A 20,760-nucleotide genomic window follows, 5' to 3' on the forward strand; every position below is an offset into this window, starting at 1 on the left:
TAGGAGAGAGAGAAAGTGATGGGAAAAGAGAGGACAAAAATGGGAAACTTTTTTGGGGGCTCTTTGCAATTCAAAACCCTAATAGGTAAATCTTTCAAACAAATCTTATATATTTGTTCTTAAAGGCATTGTCATTTCATAGAGTTTATTAGATGTGTTGGTAGGTGTGTGCGCGCCCTAATATGGATGGGTGGTTAGGAGAAGGATCTTCTCCGTTTCGTTTGAAATGGAAAGGAACTGATTGTTAAAATTGATGAGTAAACTGAATGAAGAGAATCCTATTACGGGTGGTTATGGGTATAAAATCAAGAAATGGTCCAAGCTTTGGTTGAAAAACTTTTGGTGCTACTATAACAGTGAGATTATAAAGTTAGAAACTTAGGAAAAATACATTTTACTCCCAAAGTCTCACCACATTTGCAATTTGGTCTCTAATGTTTAAAAATTGACAATGTACCCCAACAAAATATCAAAAATTCGCAATGTGACACATCCGTCAATAATTTTTGTTAGAGATAACGGAAATTATTGAAAAGACCTAATTGCCCTTATATTAAAAAAAAAAAAAAAAAAAAAAGGTGCGGCCACCCCCCTTTGGCCATTTGGCCCCTTGGGGGGTGGCCTAACCACTTCCATGGGCCGTGGGCTGGCTTGCCACCCCCAATCAGGCCAAACCATCCCCCAAATGGCCAAAGCCACCCCATTTTTTTATTTTGGTTTTTTTAATTGGGGGTGTTTTTGATATTTCATCAAAAAATATGGGGCAATTTTGGAAAGTAGAGACAAAAAATTGTATGTGCACTGCATGTGCTAAAATTAGACGGGAATAGATAATGGATAGGTCACATTGCAAATTTTTGATACTTTATAGGGGTACATCATCCATTTTTAAACATTGAAGAATAAATTACAAGTTTGGTGGAACTTTTGGAGGGTAAAGTGCATTTTTCCCCATAAACTTTATGTTTGTAATGCAAAAGGCAATATTTAGGTGAATTCAAAAAAGAAAAAGAAAAAAAAGAATTGAAATATATCTCCCAAAAAAATAGGTTTGAATGTTTCTCTTTTTTAGCGTAGTAAAAAAAAAATGCAAGTTCGAAAAGTACATATGTTTTACCAAGAATTATATATATATTAGTCTATTTAACCTATATAAGGTCAGTAGGATACTAGATCCAAGTATGCTCTTATGCCTTAATGTCCATTTATCTCTTTCGTTTTCCCCTTTATACTTTGTTAACTTAAGTATTAGAGGTAACGCTGTAGGGATCCCAAATCAAGGACTAGGCGTGAATGGTCACCGATTAATTTTCTACATCAACAATTTTCTTTCTTTTAGCTTGAGTGGAATGGAGTGTCACCAAATTTTCATTTGCATTGGTAATTATGCAATTGTTGTTTTTTTTTTTTTTTATAATCATGCAATTGTTGTTAGTGTAGCCAAGGTCTTACAATTATTTTCGAATTGTTGAGATGCCGTTCCTCCACATTTCATCAAGTAGTCATGATATCGACATAAACATTCATAGACAATTATGAGATGAATCCGAGTATCATTAAAAAAAAAAAAAATCAAGTTATGTAATGTATATAACATATGTATTTTCTTTGAATCTTGTTTTAAGTATTTTTGTATTTTCTCTAATGAATAATTGTAAGTCTATATAACAATTGAGACAAAATCTATTATCTTATTCACTTTACTTTATTACATCACCTCGTGTAAAAATTACAAAAAGATTATTGAAATTTTCAAGTCAAATAAACTACACAAAAAATAAGAAAATGCTTATATGTATGTCTTTCTTATCGTTCTATTTCATTGAAAACTTTATGAGATGAAAGGACCACTGCATTCATTGTTCATAGTCAAACTCCTTTTCATATATATATATATTTTTTTCTTCTTCTTCAAGTTTGATAAAGCTTACTAATGGACAAGTCCAAAGTGTCATACAAGTTTGTGGTTGGTTATTGAAATTTGTGACTTCTTGTTGCTTAACTCTGAAACCCTTTATTGGCTCATAGTTGTTCAAATTTCGAACTACATTTCTAGCTGTTTATGTTTATTTTACCGCTGTTAATGATCACTCGGTCAAGGCCCCCAAGGGAGAAAGATATTTATGTGGTAAAGACTAAAGACCCGAATTTATTTATTTTTTTGTTGATTTGGTTTAAATAGAGAATTTCAGATCATATTTACTACCCAACTTGCAAACCAAATAAATTATTATTTAAAAAAAAAAAAAAAAAAAAGCGCCTTGCATTTTAACCTACTTAATCAACCCATATCATACGGAGATTAATTGGGTTGAACTCGAGAGCCCAAGAGTTTTTTAGTCCCACATCGATTCCAGAAGTCGATTTTTGTTGCTTTATATACCACAAGCTAGCATAAATCCTATGATCACCACGAGATGAGAAAAGTCCCGGGCGAGGACCGAAGAAATTCTTGGCAGTTGACACCTACGCATACTCTTTATGTGTGGTAAAAATTGCAAGTGTTCTTAAATGTGATTGAGCCATAATTTTTTTTTTAATGATCTCCGCCTTATGAGGCGTGGTCTCGAATCAATTGAGTTACTTCTTAGCCATAACTTGATCTTGCCCCATCACAACATGAATAGTAATAGTAGGGATGAGATTAACAATTTTAAATGGTCTCAAAGTAAATCCCACATGTGGTTGAGCAAATCCTAGAGCAAGATTGTGACTTTCACAATGAAAATTCTCAAGCCTAATTATCATTAGATGTCTTTAAAGAGGGTTTGCGCCATAATAATAATATATTATTATTATTATTATTATTAGCAATATTTAATGTTACGTGCACTGCCCCTGTTATATAGGTTAATAGAGGTTTGGTGGTTCCTTTAGAAAAAGAATGATGCAACTGACGGCAACTAACAGAACGTCAGTCAGGCATGCAATGAGCAGCTTATATTTGGTTACCAACGATTATTTTACACACAAATCACGTCATCCAATTATCTTATATATATATATATATATCCCAATAAGCTCAAGGTCAATGCAGTAGATACATGGTTTGAGTTGTTTAATAGTTGTGCTGGAGCTGACCTCAAGAAGCCCGTGAAAACATGTCACGCTTGAGAGGTGATCACCTTCAATTTAATATATCTGCAATGGCTTCAGTTTAACTCGAGAGCCTTCTAAAACCAAACTATCTTCTGAATATGATTTCTAAATGGCCATAACTACGATGATGATAAAGAAGATGAAGAAGAAGAAGAAGTAAGATTTTGATTATTATGTACATGAAAGGTGAGAAATAAAAAAAAAAAAAAAAATCCCTTTCAGAAAAAGGTTAGTGTCTAAAGGACAACGCAGGCCTCTCATTCCTGTGGTCAAGGATTATACAGCTTTGCTCTCCACATCTTTCCTATCATTCTCATCTTTGAAAGTTTTAGGGTGAAACTACTGGTCGAGAGAGAAAGAAAAGATAGGGATACAAATACCCACCTACAGCTAAAAAAAAAAAAAACCTTTTAAACTTTTACGCGTTTTGAAAGTATCTCAGAAGTTCAAAAACTCTCAATTAAGGGTATTAAACTTTCAATTTCTTTTAATTACCCCATTATGTTATGATTTTTCTTTAAATATTGTCAAAAATCTCAAAATAACCATGTTTTTTAATTATAAAAAATTGTAAAGATTTATGAATTTTTCTTTTTTTAAAAAAAAATAAAAAAACATCTTTGCAACATTTTTTTATTAAAAAAAAAAAAAAAAAGATGAGTATTTTGAGAATTTTGATCAAATTTAACAGAAAATCCTAACGGAAGAATTCGATACCCTTAACTGAAAGTAACGAGTAGAAGTTCAAGGAGATTTTTTGAAGTTTTCCCAAAATCAGTGCCTTTGCAAATGTTAAGCTACCAACCGATCCAACAGAAAGTTTTGCTGAAAAGTTTGTACAGAAATAATGCTGAAAAGGAGTATATGCTAAAAACAGGTAATGGGAAAAGGACCAATTTATTACATTGTTTGTATGACTCACCCTGCCCAATCTTACAACCTGTTCTGGCAAATATGAAAAAGGGCCTGAGAGACTGAATTCGACCTTACATCAAAGAGAACATAAATGAACATTTACAGCAACTCATATCTTCCTAGGACACTTTCATTTCTCGTTTACATCCTCCAAATAAAAAACATTAACACAGGGATGGGGAAAAAAAATCAAATTAAAATTGTCTTACATTTATTACTTATCAAAAAAAAAAAAAAAATTTGTCTTACACAGCAACAGGTGTGGCTTCATCAAGTGCAAGAACACCAGGAAGCTCTTTGCCTTCCAGCAATTCCAAACTTGCACCACCACCAGTTGAAATGTGGCTCATCACACTAGCAACCCCTACTTTCTCTACTGCTGCAACAGAATCTCCACCTCCAATGATTGTTGTCACTCCCTTCCCGCTGAGATCTGCTAGCTTCTTTGCAATAGACTGCAAGCACAGGGTACAACTTCAGTTCACTATCTATTCATCTACAAACAAAGAGGTAGTACTTGCAATGGCCAACCATCTGCAGATGTCCCTAAGCAACCCTATAAGATGCTCGGGTATTTCAAATCGGCCAAGATCCGGATAACGGCTACCTAGTAAACCACTTCAGGTAGCTGTTTGTTTCTGATGTAATTTTACACATACAAGCAACAGAGCTGGTTAAGTGGGTACTCAGCCATATGGACTTTGTTAAGCCATGTTTGTCCACAGACAAGTGGATAAAGATCTGGGTTTTGTACAGAGTTTCAAAGACAGTGTAGGTCTGTATATGGTAAGTTAGGGGTCGAACTGCCCGTTACCATCCCTATATGCAAATTATGTCTAACCAAAAAATATCTGATGTATGCATACCGTAATTAAAAAAAAAAAAAATGTTAAAAAACAAGAACTGCAACTTATAAAAATGAATACCACACAACAATTCTTGCATACCTCTGTTCCAACTGCAAACTTTTCAAACTCGAACACTCCCATTGGTCCATTCCAGATGACAGTTTTAGTAGTTTCCAAAGCATCATTGAATGTCTTAATGGAATCTGGTCCAATATCCAATCCCATCCAGCCATCAGGGATGCCAGAAGCTGGCACAATCTGCAATGACAAAGGCAATCTTTTATTCCTTACCCACAAAATGCCATTAAGTCAGAGATATCATTAATTAGAAAAATAATCATCAATAATGACATCAAGTATTGTGTAGATCAAAGTCGACATTAGTTTCAATGAACCAAAGTTAACGAGGTTTATTTTGCTTGCAGTCTAGCATTGCAGTCATCAGAATGTGCAAAAAATAATAATAAAATAAAATTCTGATGAACAAACTTTGTAAGAGGAGATTAGAAAACAAACCTTGCTGTTAGCATCAGGAGCAAACTTGTCTGCAATTACCACATCGGTGGGTAACAAAAGAGAAACTCCCTTTGCCTTGGCCTTCGCAATGAGTGTCGTAGCAAGATCTAGCTTATCTTCCTCTACCAGGGAAGAACCCACTGAGATACCCTGTGCCTTGTAAAATGTGAAGATCATTCCTCCACCAAGAAGTAGGATATCAACCTTTTCTAGGAGTGACTCGATAACTCCAATCTTGGATGAAACCTTTGAGCCACCCACAATGGCAGCAAATGGCCTCTTTGGGCTTGATACTGCCCCAACAAGATAGTCAAGTTCCTAAAACGAGAAAAGATAATAGTAAGTAATAATTTAATCATACTGTGAGTACAAGTCAATCGCAAATTCATGTAAGACTGAAGAAAAAAATAAAACTCTAGCACTTTCATATTTGATAAACAAGCCTCCACGATTCCTCCTAATGAAATGATTGATAATCCATCTAAACCAATCATAGCTTTCAAGAACTACAAATATATTACAAAATGCACAGGAAGGAAGCATTGATTCTTTCCAGATATCCACCGTTACTTGAGCGTTCGTCCATTCATGCAAACTGAGTTACTGACAGATATGGGTTCTAGATCAGCTACCATCAGCTAATTAAGGATCAAGAAAGATATGAAATCAGTCATACGTGGCAAACTTCTTTTAAAGTGAAAACCCCACCTTCTGCAATAGGAAACCAGCAACAGATGGCTTCAAGAATTTCGTAACCCCTTCAGTTGATGCATGCGCTCTATGTGCAGTCCCAAATGCATCATTCACATAAAGATCTGCTAAAGAGGCAAGCTTCTTTGCAAACTCAGGGTCATTCTTTTCTTCCTCCTTGTAAAATCTCACATTTTCAAGAAGAAGAACACTGCCGTCAGGAAGTGAAGCCACCAACTTTTCTACCTCTGGACCAATAACGTCATCCGCCTTCACAACCTGTTCAGTCATCACAAACAAATAACAGATGAATTCCCAGATATTGGTCACAAGCCACCAAATAGTGACAACCCTTTTTGTATTTGTTTCTTTTCCTTCTACATTCCTGAAGGCAAGGATCTACCTGAATGCCAAGTAGTTCAGACAGCCGAGGTACAAGAGGTGCCAAGCTAAATTTTGGAGTAACACCCTTTGGTCGTCCCTGAAAAATCAATGAAATAAACATTAATCTAGCTCATCAAACTATAAGAACTAAGCAGTCCTTGAGTGGCAGAGATAAGAATGTGGGCCCAATTTGTTTCAACAAATAACCACTTCGAAAACATTATCTACCTTTGAGTGAGAAATCATGAAAACAATGTCAAATTTATAAAGTATCTAAATATATCGGCAATAAGAGATTAATGTACATGTCGTCAATTAATTGCATACCAAACTTCTAGTCTAGTGTTAAAACCCCCAGAGAAGTAGAGCACTAACAGAATATACATTGCATTATTCTCAATTACCATTAGGAAAGAAAAAACTTAAGTTCCAATGACTCCAAAAAGTTAATCAAAGAGACAAAATATATTGGCAATAACTAAAACACAGAAATGCTCATAAACGCACGATCAACAAAAAAAAAATGATCAGCATTCACTATGATCCAAAACCACAAAACCATTCCTCAAATCTCAAAAACCCTCTATTAACTACTTGGAAAACCCAATCCAGCAAAGGCTAAAACATAGTTATTCACAAACCCAAAATTATCAAGAACCAACAAAATACAATATATCATATATGAAGAAAGCCCGATTCAGCAAAGACTAAAAAAATAAAGCTTACTAGCAAACCCACAACATAAGGAACCATCGAAATTCACTACATGATCAAAACCCAATTCAGCAAAGACTTGAAAAAAGATACAGATAAACCCGCAATCACAAAGGAACCATCAAAACCCACGATATGATTAAAACCCAGAAACCAAAACCTCAAAATCTCCAAAGCCCACATACCAAATGGCTGGAAAGAATGACTTTAGCCCCATTCTGAATCAAATGCTTGATTGTTGGTACCGCAGCCCGAATCCTTGTATCATCAGTGATAACCTGGCTGTCATTCAGAGGCACATTCAAGTCAGCCCTCACAAACACCTTCTTCCCCTTCAAGTCCGCGGAGGTCAAGTCCCCAACACTCTTCTTGGCCATGGACACCACGCCTCTCACTGCCTTACTATTGAATGATCGCACTTTGGAGGCCACTCTGAGAGCGAAGAGAGGGTCGACAGCGGAGAAGCCGAGGCGGCTCAGGCTGGAGGAGCGAAGGGAGATGGAAGAGGATGAGGAGGTGGGGGAGAGGTGAAGGAGGGACGAGCGGGTGAGAGTGGTGGAAGAGGAAGTGGTGGTGGGCAGGAAAGAGAGGGTTGTGGGTGCGGTGGCCGAGGCCATTGCTGAGTGTTTGTGATGTGGCTCAGAGAGAGCGAGGGAGAGAGTGTGTTGGTAGAGTGAGGGGCCTATGGGGATGTGAGAAATGGGGTGGTTTTGATTGGGAACAGGCTCAGAGAGAGTAGCGGAGAGAGAGAGATGTGGACGTGAAGAAGGAACGGGAATGATTGGGCAATGTGTGGATTTCTCTTATCGTTGGGGAGAGGTTGAAGATGTTCGATGCTTTTGAGATTGTGCTTCAACGCATCCTCTACATACAGCATGGGTTCTTTTGGACTTTCTCATTTGACTGTTGCATTTTCATCTCCTTTAGCTTTTTTGGATATCACTTTTTTTTCTTTGTTTCTTTTTCTCTATTTTGACTTTTTAAAATATTAATAAATTACTCTCGGCATAAAATACTCAAAATACTTTTACTTTTATGTCACATTAAAAAAATTAAAACAAAATATAAAAATTACTTCCTTAAAAACATTAGCAAACAAAACCTTATTTTTTTCCAATTAACTTTTAATCGCTCAACTACATATTTTTCTGCTGCCTCAATTTGAATTGTTCGCGTTGTCTTGTGCTAAGTGGTAGTGCATAAACAAGATGGTTATTAATCGTTAATAATTGCTAACCGTATAACTATATTCAAATAACCACCTATGCCTGTTGCGATTACTAGTTATAAGTATTGAGATAAGCTGTTAATAATTACCCGATAACCGGTTTATAATATATATATATATATATATATATATATATATATGAGTTTTTTAATATATCAAATATTATTTGCTCAAGTTTTTTATATTTGACAAATAGTCACATAGTGGTGGGTTCATGTGGAGATAAGGGACTTGATCTCCCAAATGTTTCGATATTTTTATACTTTTAATAATTTAATGATATTTAGAAGTCATCCCTACCAAAAAAAAAAAACTATTAAATTATTATTATACATCATTGATGTAAATATAGTCACAGACAATAACTAAGCACCACTAAATATATACCATGTAAATTATTTAAAATTCTTCCCAAATAAATCAAAATTTTATGTAATAAATTATGAACACGTATTTTTTATTTAAAATAAAAAAATATCATTAAAATTTAGCAAATATCAAGCATAAAAATGTCAAGAAAAACAACTAAAATAGTGCAACAATTTTATCGCTAAAAATTTATTAGTGTTTTGATTCTTTATGAAAAGCGGTTATCGGTTTATAACCAGCCTTCAATAACCGCCTGTTGCAGTTAACCGCTAACTGACCTAGCAGTTGCGGTTATTTATAAAAAAAAAAACCATATGTATGTGTTCTCCAAAGGTTGTAGACTCACAACTACATAATGTATTTAGAAAGTTTTCATAATTACAATGTTTACTTTATCAATTACAACATTGTTGAGGTGCAATAATGTTGCTCTCTCACTTGGACAACTTTTATAATATGCCTTACAATGTGCGATTTCAAATGACATAAAATGTTTTAGTTTTTTTCACTGGACACCGATTAGTTTTCAGATGAAATGGTCAAAAGCTCAATCTAACAAATAGTATCATATCCAAGGTCATGGGTTTAAGTCACGAGAGCGTCATGTTGAGGGAGGGATTGTTGAGGTGCAACAATGCACTACTCTGCTTACTTAGACGGCTATTAGAACATGCCTTGTACAGTGCAATTTCAAATGGCATAAAAGGCTTTGACTTCCCTCACTAGACACCAATTGGTTTTCAAAAGAAATTGTCAAAGGCTTAATCCAACAAATATGTTTTTAAAAGAAAAGCTTAACTAAAGCAAAACAACGTTTCCAAATAGCAAGAATAAACCTAAGCAAGAGGAAAGGCTAGCCAAAATTAAAGCTTACAACGACTAAGCTACAAGAATCAAGCGAATCTCAAATGAAAAGGGCGCAGGTTACCCCAACAAGTCAAAGAAGCACGTTCACCAACCAAAGAGCTCACTCAACCTCACCAACACTCACAAAAACAAACCAACAAACATAATCTCCCCAAGGCTTCAATTAAAGAGAATGTATGAATGAGGCAATGAATGAATGTAAATGCATCGTAATGATTGATTTGTTTGTGTTTTATGATCATATTTCTTTAAATCTCTCGGCTCTTAGCCTACTTACGTATGTGATTTCTTCCCACTTTTGAGATTTACCTGTTTGGTATTGGCAACTCTACCGCTCCGGCTTAATTATATATTAGGCTACATTGCAAATGTTTAAACATAGGAAGTCAAATTGCAAATCAAATGAAACTTTGAGGGTAAAGTGTATATTTTTTTTTTTTTTTTAAGCAGCCAAAAATTCTTCATACTGCTATACTCGCTAGTATTGGGTCCAAGTTTTTTTTTTTTTACTGATGTCTGCGCATAAATATCTTAGTTTCAAAAATTATGATGAATTCTAAGAGCATTCCCATCAAGTTCTTCATTTTTATTGTTCTCTAAATTTTTAACAAAATTCATAAAAAAAAAAATTATTTATCAAACTATTTATTTAAAGTTAAAGGATTAAATACCTTATTCGCGCACGTGGTTTAACTTCTTTATTTTTTAACCCTTATAATTTACTTTTTATCACCGGAGATTCATCTAATTTGCTTAAAGATGGAGATTGTCTCTCCGTCAGAATTCCATCCAAAATTTGGTAAAATGTCACATCAACGCTAATTACAGTTTGACATGTGTCCATATAATTAATTAATTAAAAAATAATTTTAAAATATTAAAAAATTATTATTAATTAAATGTTTTTAAAAATTAAATTTAAAAAAAAAAGTTGGGGTGGAGCCACCCTTGGCCAGTTGGGTGTAGCCAATGGAAAGGAATCTTCTGGTTCGGCGGGGACTCATTGGCCGTGAAAACCCGACCCACCAAGCTGGTCCGAGGTGATAGCAAGTTCTTTCGTGATCTGTTGCTTCTCTTCAACAATGCCATTGTCTTCTTTGGCAAGAAGACGATGCCATGGCCAAAGAGCTTCGAGGAATTGTTCTTAAAGAAATGGCCCGCAAAGCCCTCAAGCCGGATCCAGCGCCAAAAGAACAAAAGTCGGTGCCTTCTGTGCCCAAGTGCGTGAAATCGGATCCAAAACCATCGGCTTCTTTGCTACTTAAAACGAAATATCCGACTCATAAAGCATTTCTTGACTCTCTGCTCCACAAGTCAGGCGCCTATTCCTCAGGGGCTTTCCAGTGAGTACAGCCTCAGACTTCAACGACATCGTTGAGGCCTTTGGTTTCGAAGAGCTCCCCTACGTGGGCGGAGCCGCACCTCGGACCAGCTTGGTGGGTCGGGTTTTCATGGCCAATGAGTCCCCGCCGGACCAGAAGATTCCTTCTTATGGCCAAAGAGGGTGGCAAGCCATCCTAAGTGGCCACAAGGCGGCTATGACCACCCTAATTTTATTTTTTAAAATTTAATTAAATATAATTTTTTAATATTTTTAATTAATTAATTATATGGACAGATGTCAAACTGTGATCAATATTGACGTGGCATTTCGTTAAATTTTGGACAAAATTCTGACGGAGAGATCATCTATATTTTTAGACAAACTAGAAAAACCTTCTATAATAAAAAGTAAACTCTAAAAGTTAAAAAATAAAGAAATTAGTGGTGAATAAAGTATTTAACCCAAAAGTTTAATTTAACATTTGTTATAACTCATTTCCAAATATAAAAACACCAAAAGCAAAAGTCATTTATTTTTTAATGTTATTTTGGTCGTTGAAACTTGGGACCGGGGCTGGCATTTTGGTAAATCTTTCATATGAAATAAAAGTAAGTGAGTTTCATGAAAATTATATTTATTAATTAAAAATAAATATTTAGTTAAAATAGAAAAATATTTAAAGAGTTTAATATTTGGTAGTTTTAAAAGTTAAATAAAAATAATTACATTTTCAAAGTTAAATTCAGATAAATTTAAAACAGCTGGGTGAGAATGCTATAGTCTACGAACCTCAAAAATTATGACGTGGCAAAATTTGTTTTTTATGTTCTATGAAGCTCAAAAATTATGATAACAAGAGCGAGCTCAATCTCGATGGTCTCTCATGGCTCTCAGTCTCACTTCTCTAAAGCCCAAACCTTTCCCACACTTTCTCTCCCCCAAACTTTCTTTTCTTTTCCTCCAAACACCCCCTCGCATTAATACAAGAACCAAGCCCTTCTTTTTCTTCTCCACCAGAGCGAGAGCAGCCCTTCGGGAATGGCGGGAGTATGAGGAGGCAGTGAAGCGCAAGGACCTCGCTGGGGCTCTCGGGTTCTTGAAATCCATCGAGAACAACCCAATTGAGAGCGTTAATGGGTCTGCCTCGGCCGAGTCGGCTCGGTCCCGACTCGCCGAGTTGGGCCTTGCTGGGTACGAGAGGGACTGGGAGGTCCTGGACACGTGTCTGAATGCGGATGATATGAAGCTTGTAGGAAGCGCTTATGTGTTCCTCAAGGATAGGGGTTTCTTGCCCAGTTTTGGGAAATGCAGGAATATTGGTAAATCTTTTTATATATATTTGTATGTATTGTATTGCAAATTTACTAAAATTTGTTGAGAATTTATTGCAAGTTGAATGTTTTTCTTCCCATTTTAATAATATCTTTGGTATCCACTTGATAAGATGGCAGCCCAGTTGTGAATTCGTGTAATAGGTTGAACATTTGTTGCAAGAAGTTCTTCTTCGTTTTAGTGTTAATCTTTGGTAATTTTTAGTACCAATTTGTTAATTCTACATGATGTTTTTATTCCTGCTTTGAAGTGAGAAAGTTTTGACCTTTTATATCTGTTGCCAATATTGGGTGCTTAGGCTATTGACTTGTGTGAAAGTATGCTATTCTTTAATCAATCTTGAAGTAAAGCCCGCAGTTTAGTCTTGTAAGTAGACTTGTGATGTCTTCTAATTTTGAAGGCAAGGCCCATGGTGGGGGTTAGCGGAAACCAGTGTAAGGTTAGTAATAACATTGAGCATACCCTTCGAAACAACATTAGGGTGTCACTGCTTCCCTGTCACAATAGGTGGAAATCTACAATGTTACGGCTTACCTGTTTGTATGTCATCAAAGGTGGACTTGTCAGAAAGAGTTTGGGAAGCTATTACTTTTCTGCAATCATCTATTTCTGTGTATCTGACCGGAAGAGTATAATATTTACTACTAGTACTGTTACTGGTTCTGGTCCTCCTACCTTTGTTATTTATTGCGGATACAGCCTTTTGTTTTTCACTGTTTATATGAAGTTTCTATTCTATTTCATTGGCTAGCAACTTTCTCTTATTCATGGTCCTCCTCTCATCATTCAATTATGCATATTAGGAACAGTTATGTAGGATCCAGCTTATGTTCAAAGAGTCACCCTTTTTTATTATGTTGGAAGAGTTTCCAAAGGGTTGTACAAGTAGTTGAAACTAATATTCTCTTATTTCATCTGTGTGGTGATACCATTGCACTTATGCCAATTTGCCAATAGTCTTTGGACTCATGGGTTCAACTACATACTAATGCATGGGCTGTGTTTACGTATAAAATAAAGTTTCTGTAATTACTTAAAGCAAGTTCTTGGTTACAAAATGATAATTTTTTTACGTCATTGTTTGAGCCTTGATGGAGGTGTTAAAACTTTTTTTTTCCTTTAACTAAATGCTTACCTCACTTTATTTTCTATGTGTTTACCTTCTGCAGTGTTGGAGGGACCAAGAAAGATTACACCGACTGTATTGAAGTCTTCAACAGGTTTAGAAGGTGTGTTTTATATTCTCTCATTGACTGAAGTTATTTACATTTTTAGAACTCTTTGCTACTGTGAAGTACATAAATTTAAGGGTTAAATGATCGTTAAACCCCCCCCCCCCCGCCCCACCGGTTTGACTACTGTACAAACGCTTACCTCGGTTTTAATTCGCGTCGTAAATGGTACCTCACTTAAAGTTAAAAACGAAGATGGTCTCTTCGTCCATCTTCTGTCACAAAATTGACGGAAATCTACATCAGTGTCCTTCAAAGCATGACACATGTCCCATGGCTTATTGATATTATTTAAAAATTGAAAAAAACAAATTGAAAACATTAAAAAAAAAAAAAATGGTAATGCAAACCTGTGAACCTCCTTACCCTGCAAACATGCATCCATGGAAGCACAAGCTAGAAGAATATTCACAATGCTAACAGCATCCGGGCAGATTCCACGATTATCAGTCATTCTATCAAACATTTTGAGTGCATTCTTGGCATCACCACCTTGTACATCAGCAACCACAACTGAATTCCACAAAACCACATCACGTAGCACGCTCTCGAACAAATCATCAAACACCTGGCGTGCCTCATGCAATGCACCACACATTCCATACAACCCATTTGTGCACACCACGGCATAGATCGAAGCGCCTCGACGAAATGACTGAAGTTTGCCACAAGCTTTGAGGACAAAAGGGAAGGTGTAGTGGTCAAGCCTCCACCCAATTCTCTGCATTCCTCTATACAAACCAACCAAGTCTCTGCATTCCACTAGAACACAGTGAAATGTGACGAAGTAAGGTGCTTGAGTAATGAAACAGCCTGCCCAGGAGCGTCGTAGGCTATGTAGGTGTGGATGAGGTGCGCTGTTCACGGTCGCCAAGAAGGACGTCTATCTGAGCCTTCTTTGTATGCATCCAACATTGATTCTTCCTCTCTCTGATTTTAACTTTATCAAGAATTCATGTTTCTCATTTCACCCAAATTGGCCACATCCACCACCAAAAACAACACCCTTAGAAAATCACATATCAATTTTTTTTAGAGAAGTAATAAACCAATTTCATTCAAAGTGTAAGGCGACCCTAAGTACATAGGAAGTATACAAAAGGAACCACCAAACTAGCGCAAGGGCAAAACGATCAAGGAAGCAACTATAACTAATCAACAAAGGAGACACATACGCTGTTGTCCATTGATACAAAGTTTCATAGAACAAAGATAAAATTTCTCCTAGCATCCTCTCTTTGTCCTCAAAAAATCTATCGTTCATTTCCTTCCATACACACCAAATAGAGGCACATCGGCACCATTTCCACACTGCAGCACTCCTGGCTTGCCAAAGGACCACCAATAGTTGAATTAGTCTACAACACATCTAGGCATAACCCAAAACATCCCAAAACGACTGGAAAAAGCACTCCAAATGGTAGATGCCACATCACAATGGAGAAGAAGGTGATCTCCAAACTCCTTATTACTCTCGCACATGCAACATCTATCTATCACGATGATGTGCTTCCTCCTAAGATTATCCAAGGTGAGGATCTTGCCTAGAGCCGCCAACCACCCAAAGAATGCCACCCTCAAAGGAGCCTGGGTCTGCCATACACTCTTCCAAGGGAAGTGGCTGCCTAGGTCCGCCCTCTAAGAAAATCACAAATCAATTGGAACCCCAAAACACCCAATCAGCCAATATTTAAACCCTAAATCAATTTCAAAATAGAGAAGGAAACTCATTGATTTCTTTGGTATTGGGGATGGTCGAACCACCCTTGGATCATTGGGTGGTTCAAGCCACCCCACCCTTTTTCTTATACTTTTTCAAATTTTTAATTTTTTTTTAATCTTTTCAAGTTTTTTCCAAAGTTTTTAATATTTAAATAATATCAATAAGCCATGAGACAGGTGTCATGTTCTGAAGGACATTGATGTGTACTTCCGTCAATTTTATTGACCGAAGATGGAAAGATGGATGGACCATCTCCATCTTTAGCTTTAAGTAAGGTACCATCTACGATACAAATTGAAATCTATGTGGGCGTTTGTAAATTAGTTAAACCATTGGGGGGTAATGAGCATTTAACGCTATCTTCCTCAAATGGGTCTTGATCTGTTCTTCTTTCTGTTTTTTTATTCTTATTTATTTTTATTTATTTTATTTATTTTTATTTTATTTTTTATATCCAGTGTCTAAACTTTCTCCAAAGAAGTGGGGTGTTTCAGGAAGCTCCCAGGCTGTTTTAGTTGCTTTTCTTGGTGGGGTATCTTTTCTTATTTCTGAAGGGATCGATATCAGGCCTAACCTTGCAGTAATATTGGGGCTTGCCTTCATAGACTCTATTTTCCTTGGTGGCTGCTGTTTAGCTCAAATCTCAAGTTACTGGCCTCCAAATAGGCGCCGGATTCTAGTTCATGAAGCAGGGCATCTCCTGATAGGTAAACCCTACTTTTATCTGATAGTTGGTACTTTAAAATTGATATAAAGTTCCTTATAGCAATACCCAATAACTTAATCTTCTGACTACATTTGTTTCCTCAAGAATTATGCATTGCTACATGTATGATCTCACAAGGATTGTCTGGGTGAAAATGCAGCTTACCTTATGGGTTGCCCAATTCGTGGAGTGATTTTAGACCCAATTGTTGCAATGCAAATGGGCATTCAAGGGCAGGTAATTTGTTCTCTTCTGTGCTTCATATTGCATTTCGCCTGGTCCTGTAATCAAGATTTGAAGTATTTACACTATTACATGCTTAGTTGTTTATGCATGATGTTACCATTTCATATCTTTTTCTTTTGTTTTTTTTCTTGGGGTTGCCTGCCTGCCCCAGGAAGAAAGGGGGGTGTTGAACTTGTCAAGTCACTGAGATATGCAATACTTATGCTTGTGTGTATCCATGATTATTGTTATCTTTTCCTTTAAAACCTGAATGAGAAACACTTCCACCAAGAGATTAAAAAATGTATAAAAATACCTGCTGAGATGTAAGTCTAAATAACCAAAAACATGTTTTCCTCCCTTAGAACATTCTCAAAAGTACAAAAAAGTGAGAAAATATTGAAGGGACGAAGAAACGCTTCTCGGTGTGTGTTTCCCCGGGAGGCTGAGGGTGTGAGTTTAGGCTTTAGATGGAATGCCTGGCCCCTGCAGTGGAATATCTGTACATGAGAGATTTTTTTAACTACTTTTACCTCCTCAATATCCATATTTTAATTGAATGTTTTATTTTTTTTTGTTTTTACTGTCTCACATTTGAAATTTATATCTCATACCACCCTTGAAGTTGTTTTTCACTCACTGTGTTCTTTGATGGGCATGCTTCTTTTTATGGAAGCACCCATTGTGTTAGATGTGCTTTACCTGTTGATGGATAGGAATGATAGGACAGACTGTTCTTAGTTCAATAAATATTAATTCTCATCCTATAGGCAGGATATTTCTTGGTTGGATTAGGGGTGGCTTCTGCCCAGTGGTTAAAGTCTTAAAGATAATGAATGTATGAGTGCAACTAGCAAGACAATTACGTTGTCTTGTTTGAATAAATTCTACAATCCGCTATTTTCTTTTGACTTTTTCTTTTAATATTTCCTTCTTGCAGTCCATGCGGGGTCACTCAAATTGTCCTTGCATTTGAATAAATAATTTCCTTCTGGTGGCTGTCCCTACATTATAGTGTTTTCTAAATTTGACTTGCAACTGTTGCGGTTTTACATTGGGTATTATTGAATAAATAAAATCATTTTTTAATGGACTTTGTTCACTGTGTTCATCTTCTTGGTAATTTTACCGAGATCACAATCTCTAATTCTTTTTCATTGGCATTTCACACGCACACATGGGAATGACTTTCTCGCACCCTTTCTTGGTTTTTCTACTTTTACTGTTAAGACATTTAGGCTTTAGACTCTGGATTTATTCTCTTAGACTTGATTTTCATAAGAAATACCATTCATGTTCTAGAATTTTGTTTCTTTTTACTTAATAATTATTATATTAAGAGGGACATAATAGAAGGCTAGAATAGACTCTATACACATTAAGTTCTTATTTCTTATTCAAAGTAAAATTTAGAAAATAGGAATCCGTTTATTTATAGGTAATGCAATTTCTCACAAACTCATGTAGTAAAAGTAAACGGTTTTAATATAAACAAGGAAAGAAAAATCAAATATCACCCAGATTGTTTCATGGCACAACGTTTTGTTTTTGCATGAAGCAATAAGCAAATATTTTGACACTTCTTTTTTGGATTAGAATATTATAAACATAGTACCTATTTGAGTTCCACACTAATGCTGCTCTTATTCAGAATATCTATTGTCACACCCATTTGCATGCTGTTAGTTAACAATTTAGGACAATCTGTGTCTGACATATATTTTCAAACATTAGGCCGTACTGAGTTCAATTTCATGATATTTTCAGAATATTTTATTCCAGTATTTAGTAATTAGTTTAAAACCTTTTATTTTTATTTTTTTACAAACGAAAGAAAATACCCTTGGTCCAATTATACCATAGTTCCCCACAATTCCTATACCTGGTGGCTGGTGGGTCGAACCTCAAATATTCACTAATAAATTTATTTAGTTTATAAATTAAAATTACATAAATATTTTAAAGAACTTATTTAGTAATAAAGCTCAAATGGCTGTATGTATATTCTGATAATTTATTATGTTCGCATAAATATAGCTGTATCATGGATTTGCATTCTTTTCACAGCAAGGAGGGTTCATTTGAAGTCTGATTTTATAGGCAGGAACTCAGTTTTGGGATGATAAAATGGCCAATGATCTTGCTCAAGGAAGACTCAATGGAACTTCTTTTGACAGGTGGGTATGACTTGAACGGGGAAGGTTGCTTGAATAATTAATTAAATCTTACTAGTTATGTTTTGCTTGTCTGCAGAAGCTATTTTTACCTAATTAAAGCTGGTTTGAGTAGAATTTTAAATTGGTTATACTTTAGCTGGTTTGCGTAGAATTCAGGACTTATATATGAATATGTTAACCCAAACAGCCCATTGCACTTCAAACTTCGATACCCGAAATGGTTACTTTCTGTTTTCGTTATCTTATTTTGTTGTGCTTGTCATTCAAGTGATTACTGATTCTTGGAATGATACAATGGTTAGGTACTGCATGGTGCTTTTTGCAGGCATTGCGGCGGAAGCACTTGTTTATGGTGAAGCAGAGGGTGGAGAGAACGATGAAAATCTCTTTAGGAGTATCAGTGTTCTACTGGAACCCCCATTATCTGTAGCTGAGGTTACTCTCTAACTTGGGTACTTGGTTTGATGATCTTCAATTGATAATATTCTCATTTTGGTCCTTTGACCATCGTCACCTTGTTTAGATGTCAAATCAAGCAAGATGGTCGGTTCTTCAGTCTTACAATCTGCTCAAGTGGCATAGACATGCACACCGAGCTGCTGTTAAAGCTTTGGAAAATGGTCTTGGTCTTGGCAATGTGATTAGGAGCATCGAGGAAGCCATGTCTTCAAATGGATGAACTGCAGAAGTTTATACTTAACAATTCTTTTTTATCCCATATTTTCACTAGGTAAATTTTTGATTTCTTTTTTGTTCGTTTGTTCTATTGGTGCTGATTCATAATAAATCAACTCAATGTGTGTATGGTGTTTGCCTCAAACTTGGCAGGACAGGCATAAGGGATCTGAAGTATAACTAACTTGGTTTGACATAGGCCTCATTTTCTTTTTTCGTCTTCTCTCATCATTTGGTAGCTGAATGTCTTTTATCAAGAGGTGGGTGGGTCTGCTGATGATAAAGTGCCCTCCGGCGCCTTTGTTGGGTGGCGCCATGTATTATTACGAGGATACATGTGTCAGTGGAAGGGTCTCTATACTGGGAGGAAGAAAGAAATGCAGTCTCCTGTTTTGGGTGGTGGATAGAACACTCTTCAGACAGATGCAGTCTTTTAGCGGCCTCTGGGTTTCGATGGTGTTGTTCAAGTGTTTGGTTGGCTCGGCTATGCTGATCAGCCTCAGGTCCAACCCACATTGGTACCCAGCCACCGCCACCTGGTCCGGCAGCCCGGAAGGCAATAGTTTCACTTCCCCACTTCCCTATGTTGCTTGTTTTGGCTGTATTTCTTTTTGCTTTGCAACTCAGTCAGTTGACTCGGCTTGTCGAACTTTTCCGGCCCAATGAGTCAGCTCGGTCAGTTAACTACAAAGTCTGCTTATTGTTTACCATTATCTTTTACAATAATGTCTTTTTGGGCATATTATGGAAAATCAAGTACGTTATAATCTCGAATTCTTCTTTATGAGTTTCCCATTCTATTCTAGTGAATCAGTTTTAGATTGTTTTGGCACGTAGGAATTGGCTTTTTTAAAATAAAAGGTTTGTTAACGTGTTTTGGAAATTTTATTTTTTTGGTTTACTTGCTTCAAGAACAGAGAAGAACAGACAAAAAACAAAAATTTTAACAAATATGAATACTTCCAGTGATCTTTATGAGAAAAAGTTAATACTTCATTATTACTTCCTGTTATCATTAGGCTATTTATATGTGTGGCAGCTTAAGTAGTTTAGACGAACAGTGGAAGGAGGATCTAGGGGTGGTTAGCATTAGAGGTGTTTTTAAAATCGTTAACCACTTTTTTAATATATATATATAATATGAAGACTTGAAACGACATCAGTTATGTCACGTCGTTTCAAATTAGGTATTAGGCTTCATTTCTCTTCTCCACTTTCATTTTCACACACACACAAAACTGCCTCCCTCATTTCTCTTCTTCTCTCTAGAGTCTCTTCTCTCTCAAGCCACCTTCTCCATCTACTCTCAGCGGCCTGATTGCTTCATTTCTCTTCTTCACTTTCATTTTCACGCACACACAAAACCGCCTCCCTTATTTCTCTTCTTCTCTCTGAAGCCACCTTCTCCATCTGCTCTCAGCGGCTTGATTTCCCTTTGCTCCCGGTGGCTCGGCCTTCTCTACCGCAGTGTGTCGTTCTCTCTGCCTTGATGACCATTTTCAAGTATTTTTCATGAATCCTTAGATTAAATGTTCAATTTTGGGGTTCTCTAAGATTACAAATGATTTTTACGTAACTACAAATGATGTTAACTTTCCCGTCGCATGTTTACACAACTCAAAAATTGTGAAAGAGACGTAAAAAAAAAAAGCACCAAGTCTAGCAATTGTCCTCTTTAATAGAAACCCAGTTCACCAACTAATTATCCCTCTAAGGTCTGACACAAAAGGAAATGA

General features: G+C 36.2%; 2 protein-coding genes across 3 annotated transcripts; one reads left to right on the forward strand and one right to left on the reverse strand.

Annotated features, from left to right (window-relative positions):
• Window positions 1-3,977: 3,977 nt before the first annotated feature.
• LOC132174650 (phosphoglycerate kinase, chloroplastic) lies at window positions 3,978-8,000 on the reverse strand. Its single transcript, XM_059586287.1, has 6 exons — window positions 7,352-8,000; window positions 6,472-6,549; window positions 6,087-6,347; window positions 5,379-5,696; window positions 4,962-5,120; window positions 3,978-4,469 (listed from the first exon to the last, which is right to left on the reverse strand). The coding sequence occupies exons 1-6, from the start codon at window positions 7,781-7,783 to the stop codon at window positions 4,260-4,262; spliced, it is 1,458 nt and encodes a 485-aa protein (XP_059442270.1). The 5' UTR covers window positions 7,784-8,000; the 3' UTR covers window positions 3,978-4,259.
• A 3,794-nt stretch (window positions 8,001-11,794) lies between these two features.
• On the forward strand, window positions 11,795-19,808 carry LOC132176651 (uncharacterized). Of its 2 annotated transcripts, none has more exons than XM_059588916.1 (8): window positions 11,795-12,273; window positions 13,456-13,515; window positions 15,700-15,948; window positions 16,108-16,184; window positions 18,273-18,349; window positions 18,652-18,784; window positions 18,873-19,079; window positions 19,178-19,808. In XM_059588916.1, the coding sequence occupies exons 1-7, from the start codon at window positions 11,838-11,840 to the stop codon at window positions 19,026-19,028; spliced, it is 1,188 nt and encodes a 395-aa protein (XP_059444899.1). In that variant the 5' UTR covers window positions 11,795-11,837; the 3' UTR covers window positions 19,029-19,079; window positions 19,178-19,808. The 2 variants fall into 2 exon arrangements, with proteins under 2 accessions (XP_059444899.1, XP_059444900.1); XM_059588917.1 differs by having other exon boundaries at window positions 19,183-19,808.
• The last annotated feature ends 952 nt before the right edge of the window (window positions 19,809-20,760 follow it).

This window comes from Corylus avellana, chromosome ca3 (genome assembly GCF_901000735.1).
Source record: "Corylus avellana chromosome ca3, CavTom2PMs-1.0".
Taxonomy (NCBI): domain Eukaryota; kingdom Viridiplantae; phylum Streptophyta; class Magnoliopsida; order Fagales; family Betulaceae; genus Corylus; species Corylus avellana.

What these genes read in the sequence shown, in the direction of transcription:
- LOC132174650 (XM_059586287.1), bottom strand. Translation starts at nt 7,783, where the DNA reads ATGGCCTCGGCCACCGCACCCACAACCCTCTCTTTCCTGCCCACCACC. An exon ending in CTGAACTACTTGGCATTCAG is followed by an intron (nt 6,348 to 6,471) that starts GTAGATCCTTGC and finishes ATGACTGAACAG; the next exon opens with GTTGTGAAGGCGGATGACGT. An exon ending in AGTTTGCAGTTGGAACAGAG is followed by an intron (nt 4,470 to 4,961) that starts GTATGCAAGAAT and finishes CTGTGCTTGCAG; the next exon opens with TCTATTGCAAAGAAGCTAGC.
- LOC132176651 (XM_059588916.1), top strand. Translation starts at nt 11,838, where the DNA reads ATGGCTCTCAGTCTCACTTCTCTAAAGCCCAAACCTTTCCCACACTTT. An exon ending in GTCTTCAACAGGTTTAGAAG is followed by an intron (nt 13,516 to 15,699) that starts GTGTGTTTTATA and finishes TTTTATATCCAG; the next exon opens with TGTCTAAACTTTCTCCAAAG. An exon ending in AAATGGGCATTCAAGGGCAG is followed by an intron (nt 16,185 to 18,272) that starts GTAATTTGTTCT and finishes CTGATTTTATAG; the next exon opens with GCAGGAACTCAGTTTTGGGA.